The sequence below is a fragment of the Saccopteryx bilineata genome, chromosome 10 (genome assembly GCF_036850765.1).
Source record: "Saccopteryx bilineata isolate mSacBil1 chromosome 10, mSacBil1_pri_phased_curated, whole genome shotgun sequence".
Classification (NCBI taxonomy): domain Eukaryota; kingdom Metazoa; phylum Chordata; class Mammalia; order Chiroptera; family Emballonuridae; genus Saccopteryx; species Saccopteryx bilineata.
The window spans coordinates 63169107-63191191 of record NC_089499.1 but is presented as its reverse complement, the minus strand read 5'-3'; the positions used below and the strand labels follow the sequence as shown (position 1 = coordinate 63191191).

General features: G+C 45.3%; 1 protein-coding gene across 9 annotated transcripts in view; it reads right to left on the bottom strand.

Moving 5' to 3' along the window:
• FLNB (filamin B) overlaps nucleotides 1-22085 on the bottom strand; it is a 165751-nt gene that overhangs the window by 94554 nt on the left and 49112 nt on the right. For all 9 annotated transcript variants that reach the window (XM_066245747.1, XM_066245749.1, XM_066245745.1 and 6 more), the window contains exons 2-4: nucleotides 8472-8720; nucleotides 4647-4744; nucleotides 2416-2563 (exon numbers count right to left, since the gene is read on the bottom strand). In XM_066245747.1, the coding sequence (XP_066101844.1) occupies nucleotides 2416-2563; nucleotides 4647-4744; nucleotides 8472-8720 (495 nt within the window). The remainder of the gene's footprint in view (nucleotides 1-2415; nucleotides 2564-4646; nucleotides 4745-8471; nucleotides 8721-22085) is intronic.

Below are 22085 nucleotides of genomic sequence, written 5' to 3'. Positions count from 1 at the left end.
CCAAGGTCGCCAGCTTGAGCGCGGGCTCATCTGGTTTGAGCAAGGCTCACCAGCTTGGACCAAAGGTCACTGGCTCGAGCAAGGGGTTACTCGGTCTGCTGAAGGCCCACGGTCAAGGCACATATGAGGAAGCAATCAATGAACAAGGTGATTGGGACACCTTCGTAAGGCGTCCCAAAGAAAAACTGATGATTGATGCTTCTCATCTCTCTCAATTCCTGTCTGTCTGTCTCTATCTATCCCTCTCTTTGACTCTCTCTCTCTCTGTTGAAAGAAGAAAGAAAGAAAGAAAGAAAGAAAGAAAGAAAGAAAGAAAGAAAGAAAGAAAGAAAGAGAAAATGGTTAAAGTAGTGAATGCTATGCATACTTAGCACAACAAAAAATATAAAGAATACATACATAATACATATATGTATTTGTACACACACATGCTTTTTAAAAAGTATTGATTCTCCGACTATATAACATTTACAAAGAGGCAGATGAAGGAAATGGCAATGACTTAGCACATTCCTGAACTATATAGCCAGTTGTCGTTTTTAAAAAAATAGCAATAAAAGGAAACCATTTCACATTAACAATGGGGAAACTGGACAATCAGAGATAAGGTTATTGCAAACAAGCATTTTATGCCTTGATTAGATTTAATCCATTTGAGAAATTTTATTGACAAGATATTTATTTGACTATTTGAGCTTTTTGCCTTTTAGGAAGCATAACCTTTAAAATCAGAGATTCCTTTAAAAAATGAAATAAATTTTAAGAAACAAAACCAGAGATCCCTTAATCCAGCTCCCATCTTTGGTGTGGCTTACAGAAAGCACTTTCAAAGCAAGCATGGACATGCTGACCCTGGAGTGATGGCAGGTTGGGGAGGCCATCAAACAAAGTCCCCAGTCTATATGTATCATAAAAGGTTACAGACACCCACCTCTTTGCCAAAGGGACCTCAAATGGCATGTGGGTTTGTTCCAGAACAATCAGATTGTCTTCTGGTCTGAATCATACTAGAAAGACAGGTGAGAAGGACCTGGCCATCAAAGTTAAGAACAGCACATGGTCACCACCGGCACCCTGACTGCAGGTCCTCTTAGACTGAGCTCACGCCAAATACAGCAATGCTATCTTCAAAGAGAATGAGTGTATGGGGCATCCCACAAGACAAGCGCTCTGCACTCTTCAGAGAGTTGATTCATTTTTTTAAAAAGTCAAGGAAAATTATTCTAGATTAAAAGAGTCATAGGACAATAAATTTGAAAACAAAACTGGATACTAGTTGATACAAAATTGTTGTTAATTTGCTTATGTGTGACAAGGAATATTGTGGTGATATAAGAGGATGTCCTATTCTTAGGACAAGTTTTGCTGACGTGAAATGTTACCATGTCTGAAATTTATCCGCAAATAATTCCAACAATCACACACATATATGTATGTAAACAAGCATGCAACACACTAAGGGTGAGAAAAAACTACTCATTAGAATGGTAAAAACTATAGATGCTATGAGAGGATATACAAGCTATTTTGTGTGTCTACATGTTTTTCAATTATATTATGAAAATTAAGATACCCAATGCACTCCTATAGAAAAGGGAATAAGCTGTATCTCACTGTGCTGACCCTTATTAACAATCACACTGGCTGAGATACCACTGTTGTCCTTACACACTAGTTAGTATTCTCAAAAACTATATATGGGGCCAGGTAGGTACTTGAAATATTCGGGGAAGCACATGATTGTCTTAACCACTCTGCTATCCACTAGAAAATAACACAGAATAATACTGAATGTAAACTGTGATTAAAAACAAGCAAACCAACACAAAAACTAGCACGCTTAAAGTCAAGTGCCAACCAGAGCACCAAGTACCTCAAAATTCCTTCACCCCAACATAATGTTCAGAGCAGAACATTCCTGGCAGCTGCATAAACAGGATGTCTTAGCAAGGAAGTGTCTGCCAGGGGTTATCAGTAGCTCCCACCCTGTCTGGAAACCTGAGGCAGTTTTAGCACAACCAAAGGAAAACTGAATCATCAAATCAGCCCGAAGACCCAGGCTTCCGTCTCCCACCCTCCCACTCTGTGGACTATGCCTCTGATTTCTCATCTGAAAAATGGGAACAGTCATTTATTCATCCCAAGGTTAGTGCACTAAAATCAGAAAGCAACAAACCCACTCATCTCCATCACATTAAATCAGCAGTGGTTCTTAAACCCTAGATTCATCAGGCAGAAAAAGATGGCCATAAATAAGTGGGCCTTTAGGTAAAACAAACACCGACAAAGGAGGCTTACAATGTCTTCTAGGATTTAGCCTGTACATTCTTGATTTTGAGAACCTTCCTCCTGAAGCCATACCATAATTACTAAAACCAGAAGACAAGCCTCAAACCTAACACAACCAGTGCTTACCTCTGCCATAGGCTCTGGCTTTCTTGGGGTTGAGTTTGGGTTTAAGAGGAGCCCCTGGCTTGAGCTTGGCCTTGGGGAACTGGGACAGGTAAGTCATTACCGAGTGCTCGTCCACATCTGGGTGAATGATTTCTTCAGGAGTGATGACCTAGAATAATGACATGGCAAGTGAATACCAGAACATATCACTTTGCAACTATTGGAGCTTTTGCAAATGTCTCTTAAACACTACAAATAATAAGAAAGTGAGTCAGCTTCTCAAGTAAATGAAATTACATTAAGGCGACACACCAAGATCAGTGTGTTTTTTAACCTTTTAGAAGTATCACCATTGCCTTTGGAAGCTGAGAACCCTCTCCAGACAATTCTGTATATCATTTTCAGAGACACATGCTTTCCCTGCACCCCAAAAAATAACCAGCTCACCCTCCTGGTCAAACTTTCAGTGGGATAAGCTACATCAAGTGAGGAGGATGAAGGAACAACTACATATGAAATTATAGCATATTACAAAAAAGTGCATAAACTGGCCTTTTTCCCTTGTTCATCAATTCATTGTGTACATCTCTGTTAACTCAGTTACTAATTTAAAAAAATTAAAATAAAAAAAGTGACAACACAGTGACATATCTAATATGTGGCCTTATATACTGAGTCTTTGTGCCCTCTCAAAATTCACGTGTTGAAGCTCTAACCTCTAATGCGATGGCATTAGATGGTGGAACCTTTGGGAGGTAAGCAGGTTTAGATGAGGTCATGAGTATGCAGCCCCCATGACAGGATCAGTGCCCTTATAAGAAGAATAAGAAAGACCAGAATGTGTACACACCCACCCACCCTCTTTTCCCCCACCCCTCTCAAGCCAGGAAGTGGGCCCTCACCAAAAATCGAACCTGCTGGCACCTTGATCTTCAACTCCCAGCATCCAGAACTAAGAAATAAATGCCTGTTGTTTAAGCCACCCAATCTATGGCATTTTGTTATAGCAGCCAGAGCTAAGACAGGTCTCTACATTAGGAGCCATTAAAAAAATGGGGAGGTGACAGATTTCTACAGACATTCATTTTAGGAGCAAGAATATTAGTCAAGTTATTTATAACCCATGCTGGACAGACAGCACAAAAAAATCCTCCTGCTGGTAACAAGAGGTAAGCCACACCTCTTAGACAGAAGACCGTGTCTCACGAGCCAGGTTAACCAAATGTAGATGAACAACATATGTACCCAGCTTCCCTGCAGCAACAAAACAGCTCTTTTTATAATATGAAGGATATCCAATGATTTGGCATTTCTCTAGGCAGCTCCTTCAACAACTTTACAGTGCCAACATCACATGAACGTCAAAAGGAGATGGTTTTAAGTTTAAGAGATGAAAAAATACCATACCACTTCCTGAGGATGGAAAAGCCAGGAAATGGGCCATGAAGCAGAGACAAGATGCCAAGACCAAACCAAAGAAATACAGGCAAGTTTTTCTACCTCCCAAGGGATCCTGTTGCAAAATACACTGAACTCAGCTCTGAATACCAACTTAGACCTTAATGGAGCCTGTGGTGAGGTCATCCATCCCATGGCATTGGCTACCCACAACTTTTCTTGACCAGGGCTTTGAACATGGGAGTCACTGTATTCAATTGTCAGGGGGAGGTTTTTTCAGACTCCTTGGAAGGACTTAGAAGACTAGACCTCAGTGTGGCTACTGTCAATGGTATCTAAGACATTATAATTTCTCAGCTCTCTTGCTATATTTCTGTGATTGGATTATGGGCAACACAAATTCTTCCACAATTTTCATTAATTGTAAGTTATCCTGGTTTAAATTGTTCAAGAAGTTCTAAATCCTATGACTTTTCCCCTAAGATATGAGATTTTTAAAAAATTTAAATAGGTAAAAAGTGGTTAAATATTGGCAATTCTTACAGTCCAACCTAATCATTAGGGTCCTCATTTGCCGTCTGGTGTCTGGAGATAGCCCTTTTGACAGTTTTGGAGCAGAAACACTAGAAAATTTGCCATATGTGACAAAGAGTAAAGATTTTTGGGTGATCTTTAAGCACAGTCAATAGACTGGTTATATTACAGGTAAACTGAGGAACATGGGAGTGTGCCACAAGCCAATACTCTTTGAAGGCTAATGCTGAGGAGGTCAGACCATCTGCTAGGCCCATGCACAACCAGGCAAGCTGGAGGGTGGAGACAGCCCTGAAGGACATGCACGCTGGTAGGAATACCTGGGGGACACCCAGCCAGTCGTCTGCCTGCTGCATGGCTTCTCGTGCATTGTCCACTGGCTTTCGTGGGTCCCAGGATTCCCAGTCTGGGCATAGACCTGTTAACACAAAAGATGTTGTTAGTGTTAGCAGACTCAATAGATTTTGGACTTTACAATGGTGCAAAAGCAGTCTATATTCAGTTTAAACCATACTCCTAATTTTGAATTTTGATCGTGTCCCAGGCTAGTGATACATAACATGATATTCTTGTGATGGCTGGGCAGTGACATCGAGATGATTTTGCCCAACCGTAGGCTAAGTGTTCTAAACACGTTTAACATAGGCTAGACTAATCTAGGTTTGGTAAGTTGGGTATGTTAAATATACTTTTAAATTATGGTTATTTTTCAACTTACAATGGGTTTATCGGGACATAACCCTATAATAAGTCATGGAGCATCTGTATATACTTTATGGGCAAAAAGCATAATGGATGTGAGCATGCAAGGGTGGGACTATTCTGTCTTAGCTGAGGCCTCTTCTTCAGGATGTTATCTTCTTGCATTAAGAGGGAGGTTAGCCACTCCTTAATTATGTGATATAAATAAACAAACAAACAAAACCAATTGGGCCTGGTGCCTTTTGCAGGAGAGACTTTCTTCTAACCTCCACACTCACATTTTTGTACCTTGATCACCAAATGTGTGGGGTTGACACCAGCTGAGTGTCCTACAATTGAGCTCAATTCTGACACTATCTACCTGGGAATAGCATCAGATCCCAAACATTATAAGCTCAGTCCCACAAGACTGCAACCCTCCCTCCACTTTAGACACCAATCTCAAGTCCAGGTTGTCATCTGGACTTCTGACTGACCAGCTACAATACACAACTCTTTCTTCAGGTTTAATTATTTACTGGAGCAGCTCACAGAGCTCAGGAAAACACTTTACTTACTAGATTACCAGGTTATTATAAAAGGATACAATTTAGGAACAGTAAAATGGAAGAGAGGCACAGGGCAAGGTACAAGAAGGGGTAAGGAGCTCCCATGTCCCCTCTGAGGGTGCTGTCCTCTCAGGACCTCCATGCATTCACCAACCTGGAAGCTCTTTACATTCCAGAGTTTGGGGATTTTTGTGGAAACTTCGTTACATAAACAGGATTGATTGAATAGCTGGCCATTAGTAGTTAACTCAACTCCCCTCACTCTTTTCTGGAGGTCAGAAGAGAGCTGAATGTTCCAACCCTCTAATTGGTGGGTTTCCTGACACCTAGTCCCCACCCTTATGGGCTTCCAAAAGTCGCCTCATTGACATAAACTCAGGTGTTGACAAAAGATTCCATTATCATGGCTCCTTTCACTTAAGGAATTCCAAAGATTTTACAAGCTATGCCAAGATAAAGGGACCAAAACCAAATATGTATTTCTTTTTTTCTTTTTCTTTCTTTTTTTTTTTTTTAAAGAGAGACAGAGACAGAGAGAGGGACAGATAGGGAAAGACAGGAAGGGAGATGAGAAGCATCAATTCTTCATTGCAGCCCTGGCCGGTTGGCTCAGCGGTAGAGCGTCGGCCAGGCGTGCGGGGGACCCGGGGTCGATTCCCAGCCAGGGCACATAGGAGAAGCGCCCATTTGCTTTTCCACCCTCCCCACTCCTTCCTCTCTGTCTCTCTCTTCCCCTCCCGCAGCCAAGGCTCCACTGGAGCCAAGATGGCCCGGGCGCTGGGGATGGCTCCTTGGCCTCTGCCCCAGGCGCTAGAGTGGCTCTGGTCGCAACAGAGCGACGCCCCAGAGGGGCAGAGCATCGCCCCCTGGTGGGCAGAGCGTCGCCCCTGGTGGGCGTGCCGGGTGAATCCCGGTCGGGCGCATGCGGGAGTCTGTCTGACTGTCTCTCCCCGTTTCCGGCTTCAGTTTAAAAAAAAAAAAAAAAAACTTCATTGCAGCTCCTTAGTTGTTCATGTGCCTTGACCAGGGGTGGGGGGAGATTGGGGGAGGGGGTGGCACAGCAGAGCAAATGACCCCTTGCTCAAGCCAGCGACCTTGGGCTTCTAGTCAGCGACCTTTGGGCTCAAGTCAGTGACCATGAGGTCATGTCTATAATCCCACGGTCAAACCAGTGACCTCGGGGTTTCGAACCTGAGTTCTCTGTGTCCCAGTCCAATGCTCTATCCACTGCGCCACCATCTGGCCAGGCTATATTTCTTTTTTTTTTTTCCTGAAGCTGGAAATGGGGAGGCAGTCAGACAGACTCCCGCATGTGCCCGACCAGAATCCACCCAGCACGCCCACCAGGGGGCGATGCTCTGCCCATCGGGGCATCACTCTGTTGGGACCAGAGCCACTCTAGCACCTGGGGCAGAGGCCATGGAGCCATCCCCAGCGCCCGGGCCAACTTTGCTCCAGTGGAGCCTCGGCTGTGGAAGGGTAAGAGAGAGACCCAGAGGAAGGAGAGGGGGAGGGGTGGAGAAGCAGATGGGCGCCTCTCCTGTGTGCCCTGGCTGGGAATCAAACCCGGGACTTCCGCACGCCAGGCCGACGCTCTACCACTAAGCCAACCGGCCAGGGCCGGCTATATTTCTTATTTTAAGTCACACTATCACAATCCCATTCCTGGATATATCTAAAAAGAATGAACTAGCATCCTATATAATTAAAAAATCCACTTGCAAATGCTGAGGTTGCCGGTTCAAAACCCTGGGCTTGCCCGGTCAAGGCACATATGGGAGTTGATGCTTCCAGCTCCTCCCCCCTTCTCTCTGTCTCTCCTCTCTCTCTCTCTCTCTGTCTCTCCCTCTCCTCTCTAAAATGAATAAATAAATAAAAATTAAAAAAAAAAAAAATCCACTTGCTCAAAGGCCAAACCTAGAATTATCTTAAAAACCATTGTCAGCACGAGAAGTATAGAACTAGAGTAAAAAATTTCCATGTTTAACTGGAAAGAGGTATTCTACAACCTGTCTCTGGATGCAAGCAAGGAGGGCACTGGGAAGTGAACTGCTGCTGAGCTCTGAGTTACTTTTGAATGACTCTGGCTCACAGGCTCTCCAGGAAGAATGAGGCCTAGACTCAGCGCTCCTTCCCTATCTGACACCAGACAGCTCTGCTTTGAGCATGTGGAGACCACCAACTTATTAAATATTCACGTGCCCAGCACATACATAGCCCTCAGTAAATGGAGATATGATTATTAGTTTTTTATTAAAGACAATTTTGAAAGGTACATATAAACACAGGCTCTGGTTTTTCTACTGAGTATGTACCAGCAAACTCTACCCATCGATCTAATCTGCCCACAAGGATAATTACTGCCTCGGGGCATGCTCAACCACTCAGAAGAGGGTGGAAAGACTCCAACTGGATCCTGACCAGCCCTGTTTCACAGCACCAGAGAGAAAAGAGTGGAGAAAGCCATATATATATATATATAATCAAGCCAGTGGTCAATAAAAATGGGTACTTTCCACTCAATGAAAGCTATTAGATTTTCAAGCCAAGCCACCTAACAGGGCCACATGTTTTTGCCAAAGGCTATGGAAAACTAGGCACCAACTTTGGAGTCTAGAAGCTACACCCAAGGCCTGCTCTGAGCATTAAAGCCTTGATTGGGAATCTGGATAAATAACTGAATTCACTGCTCAAACAAGTCAATAGATGTATAAGACCAGCCAATGGAAAAGTAAATGGAGCCACTTTGAATTCCTTTTGCTAACTTACAATGGACTAAAACCAGAAGGAATGCACCAATCACAGAAAGCCTAGCTTTCCCAATTGAAAACCAAGAGATTTAGGGCCCACATAACCCATCCCAAGGAGAAGGCCTATACAGCCATAGGCACTTACCTGGAGCACAGCTGTCTACCAGTGCACCCAGGGCTTTGCCATCTTGCCAGTTCTGGTTAAAGTTGGTGATGGGCAAATAGGGGATCTTGTTCTGAATCCATCCCAGCAGCCTCTGCTTTGGAGTCTGCTTCTTGGCATCATCATCCCCTTCATCCTCCCAGACAGGCATGGAGATGGAGTAGTGGAGGATCAGTGTCCATACCAGGCCCAGGATGAGCTTCAGGTTGCCATCCACAATGGCTTTGCTATCTGGGGAGAGAAGCACAGGCTTGGTCATTGCTCTGGGTTGCACAGGTGTGATTCATGCTCTTGGTAACTAAAGTCCTCATCTGTGAGAACCATACTGAACTATTTAAAAGTGAAAATGTGCAATGCTAAAATTTGCTTCAAAATGCTTGAAGACGGGAATAGATGAAGTAAGATTCCAAAATGCTGTAAACTGGCCACACTAGTACATGGAAATGCATTCTACTATTGTCTCTTCTTCTGTGTATGTCTTAAATTTTCCATAATAAGAAAGTGTTTAAGATTTAAAAGTGTTCTTTATTTCCTTTAAGGACATCCTTCACCCCATCCTCCTGCAGGACAACCCCTGGGTCATCATTCAACGGCCAGAGTTGACAGTGGGTGGCCCTTCACTCCCACCAGCATATGTGACTGTGCCAGAATCCTCTCAAGAGACAAGGACCATTCACTACTCAGCCACTATGTCTCACTACAGACTGTTGTAGGAAAATGACTGGGAATTAGACTGTTGTCCTGAGACAAGTCTTTGGTGTGGACTTTGGAACGTCAAGTCCTGTGGGGGCAGAACACGGCTCCAGCAAGCACTACTATGATTGTTTATAGGAAGCAGCTGATCCCTATAGCCATTATCCTACATGCCTAGGGGCATCAGTTGGTCATCTTTCTCTGCACCTGAATCCATTGTAGACTAATTTGACCTAGGCTCTGCTAATTTGCTTGATGAGCAAAAGACACGAATAAATACGATGAAGCTGCAGAGATCTGGGCTCTCAGTCCTAGAGGCTGGGAGTCCCCTGTACCCATCTTTTCTGTATGTTGTTGTGTCTTGTGTGTGTTTTTTCTTAAGTCCTGCAGCGCCTTCCTTTCGTGCACACCCATTGCTGAGTTGGTGGCGGCAACTGTGAGCACCTGCTAGGGAGAAACTGAGCCTTCCTCATCGTAGAGCTCTCCTCACCACTCCCACCCACTGTAAACCACCTTAATATTGGTTAAACATATGCCAAACTGAACTTAAAATGAAACCCAACTACAACCACATGAAAAATATACTCACTTGCTGTTAAGGAGTAAATAGTATGCCATTCAAAACTGAAAGGGTGGGGGCTTTTTTTTTTTTCAGTTAACTTGTTTATTGTTACATGATCTTACAAGAAAAGACCCTCTTAAAAGGCTACACCCAAAACCATGGAAACCAAAGGTAATTTTATGGTTGCAGATTCAGTCATAATAAAGCTGGATGAGTAAAGATTATCTTGAACTGGCTGGTAAGACCAACTAAATTCAAGCAATCCTCATTCAGAATTATGCTGTCCCATGATTTTCTATGTAATAAACTGTATAATCACTTTTAAGCAAATCTGTCTACATTGATTCACAGGCCCAGTGAAAAGTGAAAATGCGGGATTCCTTGTCCAAAAAGTATTAAAATTTCAAGATGGCAATAGCAGGGCATTAAAGCAAGCCCCGAGCCCTTCTGAGCACAGGTTGTGTGACCATGAAGCCAGCTCTGCTTCTGAGGTCCTGTGGTCCCTAAAGCAGCAATACTCTGAAAGAAACACAGGCTACCGCACAGAACTCAAGTACCCAAGGAATTCATGCCATCAGATGCCAGTAGGCAGTCCTCAACCATGACTGAATTTTTTTGATTAGACGAGGTTGTCTCTGAAGTGCTACCAACTGATTTTAAAGAAATTCCAGGTCACACAATTTTCCATGTTAGCTTTCCTTATTCAAGCTAAAGGGAGAAGAGTGTGTGGGGGGGGGGAGGTTATATGCTTATTTATAGTTAGGGTAACAGGGGTGCCCAGGTGGGGTCTGGTCTTGCACCAAGCAGGATCTAAACAGGCCCAAGTCTCATCTAGCCACAGGCATCAGTCTGCAAAGCTCAAACTTCCCTGAGTTGTGTGTTAAATGTTTTTTCAAATGCAAACTTGCAGATTCCTTTCCTAAATCAAAATACAAAACCAGTTTGCTCTATCTTTACTCAGCTTATACATGCTGATCTAAAAAATGAGACATGAATCTTTTCCAGAAAGATTTTGGGGGAAATATGACCCAGTAACAGTCTGAGTCACATTTATGAAAAATACAATGCCCAGAACTTCTGTTTTCAATAAATTCAAGGTGGGTGTCCAAATGGGAAAGCCCCCATTAAGGTCTCACTGGGATAAATGATACTTTCATTCTGCTATTCTAAGAAGTTGGAGAGATGGCAATCCTCATTCCAAAAGTGGTTTTGACAGGTGAAGGTTCAGATGCTTTACCAAACTCTTGCAACAATAAAAAGATGGCAACTTGCCCAAAAGGCCTTCCCCATCCCCACCCACATGAAATAGGAGACTCCCAATGCCTTGAAAATGAAATGCTACCCAGCATCACAGTACTGATGTCTGACCATCACAGCAGACCACAGAACTTCCAGACCCGAGTGTGCACTGCGTTGTTTATGTGGAGTGTAAACGCAGAGCAGGTCAGCCAAAAGCCTCTGCCAGCAGAAGAAAGTTAATGAGAGCCTCTTTCAGGAATACAATAAGCCAGCCTCACGCCCACCCCACCTCCTAGAATTTGCTTAGATTGACAGTGGGTTGGAATCTAGCCCCAAGTTTCTCCTCCGCAAATCACTACCAATCACAATCCCCACTTAACTGGTCCTAGCTCCGGACAACACTGACCCTCAAACCACATCCACCTTCTGGAAGCACTTAAAATTATCCAGCATTGCTTAGAAGTGAGGGCAGAGGCTTTCTTTTTTTCTGTTATAATAGCTAGAAAGTTAACTTGAGCTACTGCAAATTCTAGGATGGAATGTTTCCATGTCATTTCAACACATCAGTTCTCCAAGCCTTGTTAAGCAAAATTCTGGAATGGGCGTATTTACGGGAGTGGAAACCAGCTATTTTTAGGTCATCTTCAGAAGCATCTTAGACACAGCCTTTGCAGACAAGCTCCCCAGAGGTAAGGGGATGGTGATCTTTCATCTCTCTCTCTCTCTCTCTCTCTCTCTCTCCATATCAGGAGGTGTCGGATCCACACAATCAGCTGTGCACCTACTATATGCACTGTGCCGACCCCCTCTCCTAGCTCTATTTACCAGGGTGGCAGGGTTGGGGGCCTGAGAGGACAAGCCTGAGTAGGCTCCATTCCACAGTTTCACTCTCCTGGCTGAGGATAGCTGGTCATCCACTGGCCACAATGCAGCTGGCTATTGGGTCAGAAACAGCCACATGACTGTAAGAACCACAAGGAGGTAGGGGTTTCAGCAAACCTCCTTGTAGTGTATGTACCTGGGAACAATTCACCCACCATACTCTGCAGTACGGCTTGGCCACCTGGGGAACAGACTGCTCCAGGCTCTCTCCCTGCGCTCTCATCTCTGTTCTTCACTGAGGCAGTGTGGCAGGATGGTTAGCAAGTACAGATTCTGGAACCAGCAGCCCAACTAGATTTGTCATTTTGAACAATCCATCCACCCTCTCTGAGTCTTCTTTTTCCCCACCTACCAAGGGGAATGATCATAGTCAACACTTCACTGGGCTGCTGTAAGAGTTGGTGGGTCAGAGAATGCCATGAGGAGAAGACAATGCCAGACACACCGTAGGTACTTAATGTCACCTTTCCCCTTTCTTCATTTACCTAACTTCCAAGTATCTGCTATGCACCAAACACTCTTCCCTAGACCCAGAAGCTATAATGCCAATGTTGTGTGCAAGCAGAAATAAAAAGGAAAGAAAACACCTTGTGAATTAACAGAAGGCTGCTCTGTTCAGTATGTTACTTCTCTGAGCCAAGCAATTCATAGGTCATGAGACTTTGAGGTCTCTGCTCTCTGGTTTCAAGAGCAGGCTGAACCACAACACTACCGTGAACCCAGGACATCAAGGTAGGTGCACAAGCGACACATCTGGGCTGGACAGTTTAGGAGACCAACATGGCATGGGATCACCAAAGAGGAAACAAGAGTCATCCAGGAACGGAACTACTGATAATTTATCAGACCTTCCTGAAAGAGAATACGGTACAAAGAGCAGCCCACATGGGGCGCGTCTGGCTCCTCCTGGACTTCCTGGCTTCACGCTGCCCCAGGCTCACCCTCCATCCTTGGCTCCAGCCTGCCTTGCTTGAAACCATCTCCCCACCTCCAACTCTGCAAAGCTAGAACAGGTTGGTTCCCTGTTAAGCGCCCCCTCACTGCCATGTGCCCTCCTCTTTCAGTGTACCTACAATGGTGTTTAAATAAAATCTGTGTCATGTCTGCCTCCTCTGCTCAGTGCCAGCACCATGAAGGCTGGAATGAGTCATTTTGCTCCCTGCCAGTGCCACAGCCTGGACACTTGGCTGTCAGAGGAACCGGCCGCCACACAGCTCCTTTCCCGCTCACCTCCAGTGAGGCTGAGAGGCAGCACTGCCTGTTGTGAAGTGGATACAAAAAGTGCACAGAATTCTAAACTGCTCCAGACTTTGGCCACCTCTGAACTGTCAGCAGACAATACAGCATGTGGCACAGAGGGGAAGCCAAGGACAGGCCCGTAAGGATACAGACTCTGCAAGTGTAGGCTCAGTGCCACCATACCAGCTTTGGACCCTGGCCAAGCAACCAATCCCTATCTGCCCAGTTTCTTTATCTGTAAATTGGGTATAATGTTGGAACATGAGAGTAGGGCTACTCAGAAGGCTAAATGTGATAACGCATCTTCAGCACTTACTCTTCCACACAGTCGGGGGCTTTTAGATGCTAGTATTCTTACCACTACCAACTTCAGCATGCTCTTATCAAGCTTGAGACAAAAAGGACAAAGGCTGAAGGAAAGAGTGAAAGCTTAGCTGTTGCAGGTGGTGACCTACAAGTCTGCACTGGGGTTTCCCTATCAGCCTTGATTGCCGGGGTGAGCTGACAGCAGCGTGGCCTGTGAAAGGCTGCCCCAAGGTAACCCCACCTGCAGAGCTCGGTCGCCTGGGCCCGGAGCCCATTGGCAGACCCAGTGCTTACTGACATCCCAGACAGGCTTTGAAGTTTTTCTCCATCCTGCCTCCCATTTCAGCCTGAACAAACCATGGCTGAATTGTAGGCCTTGGCCGTCCCAACAAGAGGGCACCCTCAACTAAATGGAGGCAGTTTACCACTTGCATTAGTTTCATGGTCAAAACCTAGCCCAGATGTCACTCATTCCTGAGGCCATGTTGAGGAGGACCGTCTCAGTCAGCTGCCAAGAATGGGGGTCACATAGCTGGGGTTGCACTGTTCTCCCATCCACACAGCAGAGGATGGCCTGTGTATTTGGGCTCGGGCGCCCAGAGGTCTGGGGCAGGATGAAGGGGCCAGGCTGGCTTTCTGCCCCTGCTCAGGGCTTCTCTCCAGGGCCTTAAACCAACAAAGGATAAGACTTACAACCAGATGACTCACTCCTCTGATGACTAAGGACATCTGTGGCTAAGGCCACTAAAATCCTCCTCTCCTTCTCTCAGGCATGTGGCTTCCTACTAGATTACCCTTTCCAGCCTCCTTTGCGACTGGGTGGTGTGGTTGCCTCACCAATTAACAGTGAGTACAAGGAAGCATGCTGTCACCTTGGGGCCTTGGGCAGTAGGTGTGCCTTGTCCAAACACTCTATATTACTGCCAGCCAGAGCCCCTGACATCACAGTCACTTAGCTTTGATTTGCCCTAGGAGAGGCCAGGCAAGGTGAAGGAAGGAACCTGGGCCCAAAAACAGGATGTCCCACCAAATTCTTAATCTCTTTGTTACAGCAGTTTAACTGCAACAAGAGGATGTTCTGGGCCTTGAAGCCCTAGAGTCATGTGGGCCTGTTTCTATTGGTAAAGTAAAATACGGGCCACAATAAAGTAAGAGTGGATTGGGCACTGGGGTCAGCTGGACTTCCGATTCATTTTCCTGCTCATGAACTACTCAATAATAACAAAGAAAGTGTCTGAGTTAACAATTTTCACACATCACTGTGTCAGGGTTCAGTTAATAAAAAGTTCATTCAGAAGGCCTTTGTATGTGAGTAAAATTTTTCAAGCAAAATGGTGGCAAATGGTGTTGGCAGGTGAGTTGAAAACTCAGAGTTGAGAAAGACTCTGAGGCCCCATATGGATTAAACAAGAAAGACTGCCAGAATGTACACTCTGCCATGAATGCGTCATGGGAAACGGAGGCTGGGCAAGGAAGATGACCGTGCAGGTTAGCAATTTCCACCCCGGGAGTGGCATGGAGTGGTAGCTAGGATTTCCCTACAACTGAACTGAGTAAATATTCCAAACCACTCATTTGAGATTTCTACTATAGACCCTTTATAAATAACCTAAGACTTCAAATTTCCTACTTTGCCAACTCTTTCTTCTGTTCTCTCTCACTTGTTGGACAATGTTTCCCTGGAATAGTTGGAACAAATTATTTCCAAATACCTTTATTATATTTTGGTATAGAGTTTTCGGTGGACTTTCAGCTCATAGATACTATGGTGACACACTGCTTCAATATGCATCCCAAACACCCATTTTTCTGTTCAGAAGCATCCCTTATTTAAAATCTGCATTATCACCCAATGGGCTTTCTTTCTCAATGTCATTTAAAAAGGGGGGGGGGTTAATACTTTTGAGAACTACTTTCTATCCAGCAACAAAACCACACTGGACTAAATGAGATAGCACGTGAAAGGGTCTGGTACTTGTCTCTCTACTTAGTGTTCCTGGGAAAGCCTTGAAAGTTAGAATAAGGAACCTCGCCTAATTAGAAAGGTTGACAAAATAAGGAAAAATATCCCAAAACAATCCAAGCAGTGCATGCTACACTAGGTTTTTGACCTCGAAAACACAGTCCCTACACTCATTCTGTTGCTACCACACCTGTCCTGGGCGACAAGCAAGACAAGGGCCCCAGGGACTGAGCACAGGGCGGAGGAGCCCGGAGTCCGGCCACGGGAATGGAGTGTCTGTCGGAAGGCTCAGAGCTTCAGCCACCACTGCTCTAAGAACACACCCAGCTGAAATAGTAATGGCTGGCTGTGGATGGAGGTCTTCTGTCACCCTAGACTCTGGCTCATCTATCACATGGCAAGGCTAATTCGCCTGAAACACAGCTCACGGTCCATCCTGTGCGTGTGTGTGCAGCCCATGGGAGGCCCTGGAGGAAAGCAGCGAGGGCAGGAGGAACCATGCAGGGAAGACTCCCAAGCGCCTTCTCTCTTTACATCAACAGCAACCAAAACACGACAGCAGCTCTCTGTCGTCCAGACCTCCCCTCTGTGCCTGGCCCTGTGCCACGGGCCTTGCCTGGTTAATCCCATTTTACAGATGAGAAAACAGAGGCCCACAGAAGCACTTGCCAAAAGCGACATAAAGGAGGGCCTACAAGCGTCCCCAAACTACGGCCCCCTGAGGCCATTTATCCGGCCCCACCGCACTTCCAGAAGGGGCACCTCTTTCATTGGTGGTCAGTGAGAGGAGCACTGCATGTGGTGGCCCTCAACGGTCTGAGGGACAGTGAACTGGCCCCCTGTGTAAAAAGTTTGGGGACCCCTGGCTAGATTTTAGCCCGGTTCTCTGTTGCCAGAGCCCAGACTCACCCTCCCTAATTCTTTGAATGTATATTATGTGACACGGCCCTGTGACTCATTTCACAGACGAGAAGACCGAACACTGGGAAGGAACCCACCCCCAGCTCCATGGCCAGGAAGCAGCCAGGCTTGGGAGGGGAAGCCAGGCAGAACCTTTGGACTTCTAACTGCCCGGTCATTCCCACCATCCCTACACTGACAAGGTTTCGGGAGGACAGTGGTAGAGGAACAGCATGGAGAGTGACAGCCCAAACCCTGGGAGGTATACGCAAGGGTCAGAGCTGGGTCATGTGAGTAAACCCCTTATCTCACCATGACTCTTGGCTTCTACCACATCCGACGAACTGGGGGTTCCAACCCTGCCCCTGAATCTGGAAGACCCGCCATACAGTCCTCACTGTGGGCACAGCTCCGCCCACACCTACTAACCTGAGCTTCCCCTGGAAAATAAGAAACTAGGATCATTCCTAATACTAAAAGTTAAATTAAGAAAGCTCAATTTGTCCTATTTGTTCTTCTCACACCCCAAAAATAACTTCTTCACTGCCTACTGAGTGCCAGGCCTTGTGCTGAGTACAAATTATGCTTTAAAGTAAGAAAATAAGTTAAACTGGCTGTAAAACACTCCACAAAGAGAGGACAACATTATTGTACTGAAAATCACCGTCCCTCCACGCAGGGTAAGACACTGGAGATCCTGTAAGGGAAAAAAGAGAAAGAGGGGAAAAAAAATATTTGCCTTTGGTCTTTCTCTCATGTTAGGCCATGTTTCTGGAGAGGATTTTTTCTTTTATAATTAAGACTAAAATTTAAAAATAACAATGATGAATAGGATGGGCATTCACCCTTCCACTGCAACCTTAGAAAAGTTGAGCCTTGTTGCCTGACCTGTGGTGGTACAGTGAATAAAATGTCGACCTGGAACGCTGAGGTCACTGATTCGAAACCCTGGACTTGCCAGGTCAAGGCACATATGAGAAGCAACTACTACAAGTTGATGCTTCCCACCTCTACCCCCTTCTTTCACTCTCTCTCCCTTCTCTCTGAAAATCAATAAATAAAATCTTTTAAAGAACAAAAAACAGGCCCTGGCCAGTAGAGCGTCGGCCTGGCGTGCAGAAGTCCCGGGTTCGATTCCTGACCAGGGCACACAGGAGAAGCGCCCATCTACTTCTCTACCCCTCCCCCTCTCCTTCCTCTCTGTCTCTCTCTTCCCCTCCCGCAGGGAAGCTCCATTGGAGCAAAGATGGACCGGGGGCTGGGGATGGCTCCTTGGCCTCTGCCCCAGGTGCTAGAGAGGCTCTGGTCGCAACAGAGCATCGCCCCCTGGTGGGCAGAGCATCGCCCCCTGGTGGGCGTGCCGGGTGGATCCCGGTCGGGCGCATGCGGGAGTCTATCTGACTGTCTCTCCCTGTTTCCAGCTTCAGAAAAATACAAAAAAAAAAAAAAAAAAGGAGAAACAGTTGAGCCTTGTTACAAAATCAGATCAAGGTGACTTCCTTGGTTTGAAAGGGGAGAACCATTTCCCCCCGTACCTCACCTTATGTTATAGAAATGGCCACCTGCCCAAAGACTGTGAACTCATAAAAGGAGCAAAACTCTCAATTTAAAGTCTGGAAAGAGAACCAAGCTGGAGGAAATTCTAAATAATTTATAACTGCTAGCTCTCACTGTAATCGACAGAAAGTGATGAGAAATTCTCAGAGGAATTTCTCTAAGGACAGATATGGAGGCCTGTTCCCCACTTTACCTGTAGTGACACTTGTTGACAGTTCCTCCTTGCACCAGCTCAGCTGAAGGTTCAAGCTTATACCCCCATATTTGGACCTTCACCCACAATTAAGTGAGGAAACCTTCAGGTACATACGCACCCAAACATAACAGAGTTTTTGCAGCCCAGAATCCACGCTCCTCCCTGCGGGTAGAATTCCACACCAGCATCCACGTGTCGAGAACACAGGCATGGGAGCAACTGAACCCACTCAAACAAAGGGAAGCTCACTTGCTTAAATAATTGGTGGCCAAGTAATCCAGAGATCAGGGATACTGAGTTAGTAGTGATGGGGCAGTGAGAGTCTGGAGGCCCTGCCTAGTGGTCAGAAAAGCCAGCTTCCCTTCCCAGCACTGCCACTGTCTGGCCCCGGCCTGAAATGGGTACTTCTCTGCTCTGCTATCCATCTAATCTGTAAGATGAGAGTCATAACGGCACTCCTCTCACAGAACTGCTGTGAGATAATATAGCAAAGCAGGTAATAATCTGCCTGCTGATATTTCCCCGGTATCAGTGGGGACTACTACAACTGCTATTTTATTACTATAATGTTATATACACACACAAGTTTGGGGGCTAATGGTGCCCCCCTCAGCATTGTGAAAAATTCAATCAAGACTGCTCAGAGCCAGATACCCCAGAATTCAGCCTTCCAACACAGACAAGCATTCCATCTGCTAACAACCACAAGAACCAGCCCAGCCCAGTAGGGATCTGGGATTAAAGCTGATGGAATCAAGATGTTCTCTGCTCAGTGGGCTGCTGAATGAACTGGCAGTTTGCTAAAATCTGCAGGCCACCCCAACTCCTCCAGCAGATTCCTGAGCAGTCTGCAGGGGCCAAGCTGGCCACCACTGACAGAAAAGTAAATGCAAAGTCAATACATTCGGTCTGAAGCACAAAGTATTTAAAAAGTCCCCTGACACGAGATCTCTTTTTCTAATGGGGGAAGGGGAAAGTTTTGGTGATTTTTAACCATGAAAGCAGTTCATTACTAACTTAATGGTGTGGGGTTCATTACTAACTTAATGCTGAAAACAACCTAAATGCCTTCCTGTGAACAAATGGTTAAGTAAACTTTGCAGAATGTTCAGGGAAAAGTGTAACAGGCTGCTCTGAGAGGAATGAAAAAGATTTGTTTGTTCCAATAGGAACAGGCCTCCATGACATATTGAGGGAACAGGACAATGTGTAGGAAACTATAGATCATAAAGGCATAACTGCCTCTGAATGAAAGCTCCAAACTGCTCACTGGTTCTCTCTGGGAAGAAGGCTGGGGTGATGGCAAAGATGAGCTTTCTTTTTGTTATTACATGCTCTTGCATTGTCTAAAACTTTTTTAAAGATTTTATTTACTGCTTTTAGAGAATGGGGGGAGATTGAGGGGGGGGCGGGAAGCAGCAACTGACTGGTGGTTGCTTCTCGCATGTGCCTCGAGGGACAAGCCCAGGTTATAAACAGGCGACCTCAGCATTCCAGGTCAATGCTTTCCCCTGGGCAACCACAGGTCTGATTTTTTTTTTTTTTTAACTTAAGCTACATACATTACTTTTAGAATAAATTTTGACACCTCTCCCCAAAAGAGAGAAACACAGTAATGTGTACCTTAAGGAACCCTTCATTTGAAAAGCACTGCTCTCCAGGCTCTATAGGCCTGAAGTTGGAAAACTGACGTGCTGGATGAAACAATGAGAGCGACCTGTATGGTAAGTTTGGATTTGAGTAGAGTGGTGGTTGGGAGAATCACATAATTCGGTTCATACATGCACAGTCTCTCAAAAAGACAAGACCCTGGTCACTGACACTGAGCACTGACATGAGAGGGGGAGCTGGTCTCTCATCCTTTTACACCACATATGATTTTTACCAGGTGCTATGCTACCGATCAACAAACAAGTGCACGAAGGCTTTGCAGGTTCGTGGTTGTCCTAGAGATCATCTTTGCTCAGCTTTTACACAGTGGCCGTCCAAACGCCTTCTCATTCCTCAGCCAGATGCACCCCTGCTGAACAAGCAGTCTCCCTGCCCCCGGAGATGGCCTTTGTGATTTCAAACTGCTTGCCAGAAGAGTGGAAGATGTTGAAGATTACATAGCAAGAAGATGGGGTCATCTCATTGCTTTGGGCATGTTTTTCAAGCCAATCCATCAACCTACCAAACAAACAACCGCCCACCTTCCTGATCTCTTCACACCTGCAACTCAGTTACACCCAACAAAGTCTCACAGCTATCTTATGAGGTACCACTGTCAGCCCCCCATTTTCCAGATTACAAAACAGATAAGCAGATATAAGCTCAAAGGCACAGAGCTTCTAAGTGGTGAAGCTGGGATTTGAATTTCAGCCATCCAGCTCTAGAACCTGCTGTTGAGCATTCTGCCTGGAGACCAGGATGGGGCTGCAGAGAAGAGGCCCGTACATGGACAAAATGGTATTACAAAGGGTTCCAGAACTGGCCGAAGCCAAAGAGGAAATAAATGCTGAGGCTTACATCATCCTCCTAAAAGAGATTTATCGCCATGCCCTGAACTCGGTCCCATGATAAACGGCCGTGGCAGTAAGATAAACAGCTTTGGGAACCCGTTCTAACATTCCTGAGGCACACTGTCCAAGTGCAGGGCAAGCGACACAGGCTACATATCCTTCACCCCAACCACAGCTGCCGCCGTTGCTGCACACACAGAGCCCAGTCAAACATCTTTCTTGCCAGCTCTCCGCCTAAAGAGTCCTGAGCTGGAGTCAGAAGCTGCTCGCCAGCCCAGCAAGAACACCAGCTCCGCCTAAACTAGCTCTGAGGAGAACACTCTCAAACCTGGCCCTATCTCCTGCGAGTGGGGATACTTACTAGGGTTTTTTTCCTTAAATCAACTCACTTTTTCTTTTTTCCTAAGACTAATTTTTTTATAAACACAGATGGATGAGCATTCCACCTGCCAGCAACCACAAAAACCAGCCCATCAGGGACCCAGAATTAAAGCTAGAGAGCTGGAATTATATATACAAAAAAGCAACTAGTGCCTGACCTCCGGTGGCACAGTGGGTAAAAGCGTCAACCTGGAACACTGAGGCCGCTGGTTCGAAACCCTGGGCTTCCCTGGTCAAGGCACATATGGGAGTTGATGCTTCCTGCTCCTCCCCCCTTCTCTCTCTGTCTGTCTCTCTCTCTCTGTCTCCTCTCTCTAAAATGAATAAATAAAATCTTAAAAAAAATAGATAAAAAAGCAACTAGTGCATCAAATACACACACACACATACACACACACAACATGTGAAAATATATAACTGTTACAATGTTAAAATGTAGGTCATATAACACCTTGAGTAGCACATCTTAGAAAAGATGGTACTAGAGCATCTTTAGTGCTCTCAACCTTTCTAATGCTGTGACCCTGCAATACAGTTCATGTTGCGGTGACCCCAAACCAAAAAATAATTTCGGTGGCTACTTCATAACTGTAATTTTGCTACAGTTATGATTCAGAATGTAAATACCTGATATGCATTATGTATTCTCATTGCTACAAATCAAACATAATTTAAACATAGTCATTAATCACAAAAACAATATTTAATTATATTGTATATTGAGAAATATTTATTACTAATGAACCTCCTTACCTAGTGTATTGGGGCTACCATTCTGTAAATAACTGCTTAACTAATGGATCTGTTTTTTCCAGATTAGTGGCAAGTTTTCTATATAGAACAGTGTGAACTACGTCATAGGATACACTGCAGTTTCTGCACAGCATGGTATCTTTCAGGGCTCTTTCACACTATAAAGCAGCGGTTTCTGCGGTGGAATCCACATCTCATTTACTTCAATGGGAGACCCGTGGATTCCGCAGAAGAGAGATCCCCTGTAAGGCAGAAATGCAGTTCCGACACATTTCTTCCTCTCCTATTCAAGTCAATGGGAGGCCGCAGCAGATTCCGCTCAAATATAGAGCATGTTGCTTAATTTTTTCCATGCTAGAACTTTTCCTAGAGCAGAAAAATTCCAAAGGTGGAATCCGCCACCCCCAATAGACTTCTACAGGAG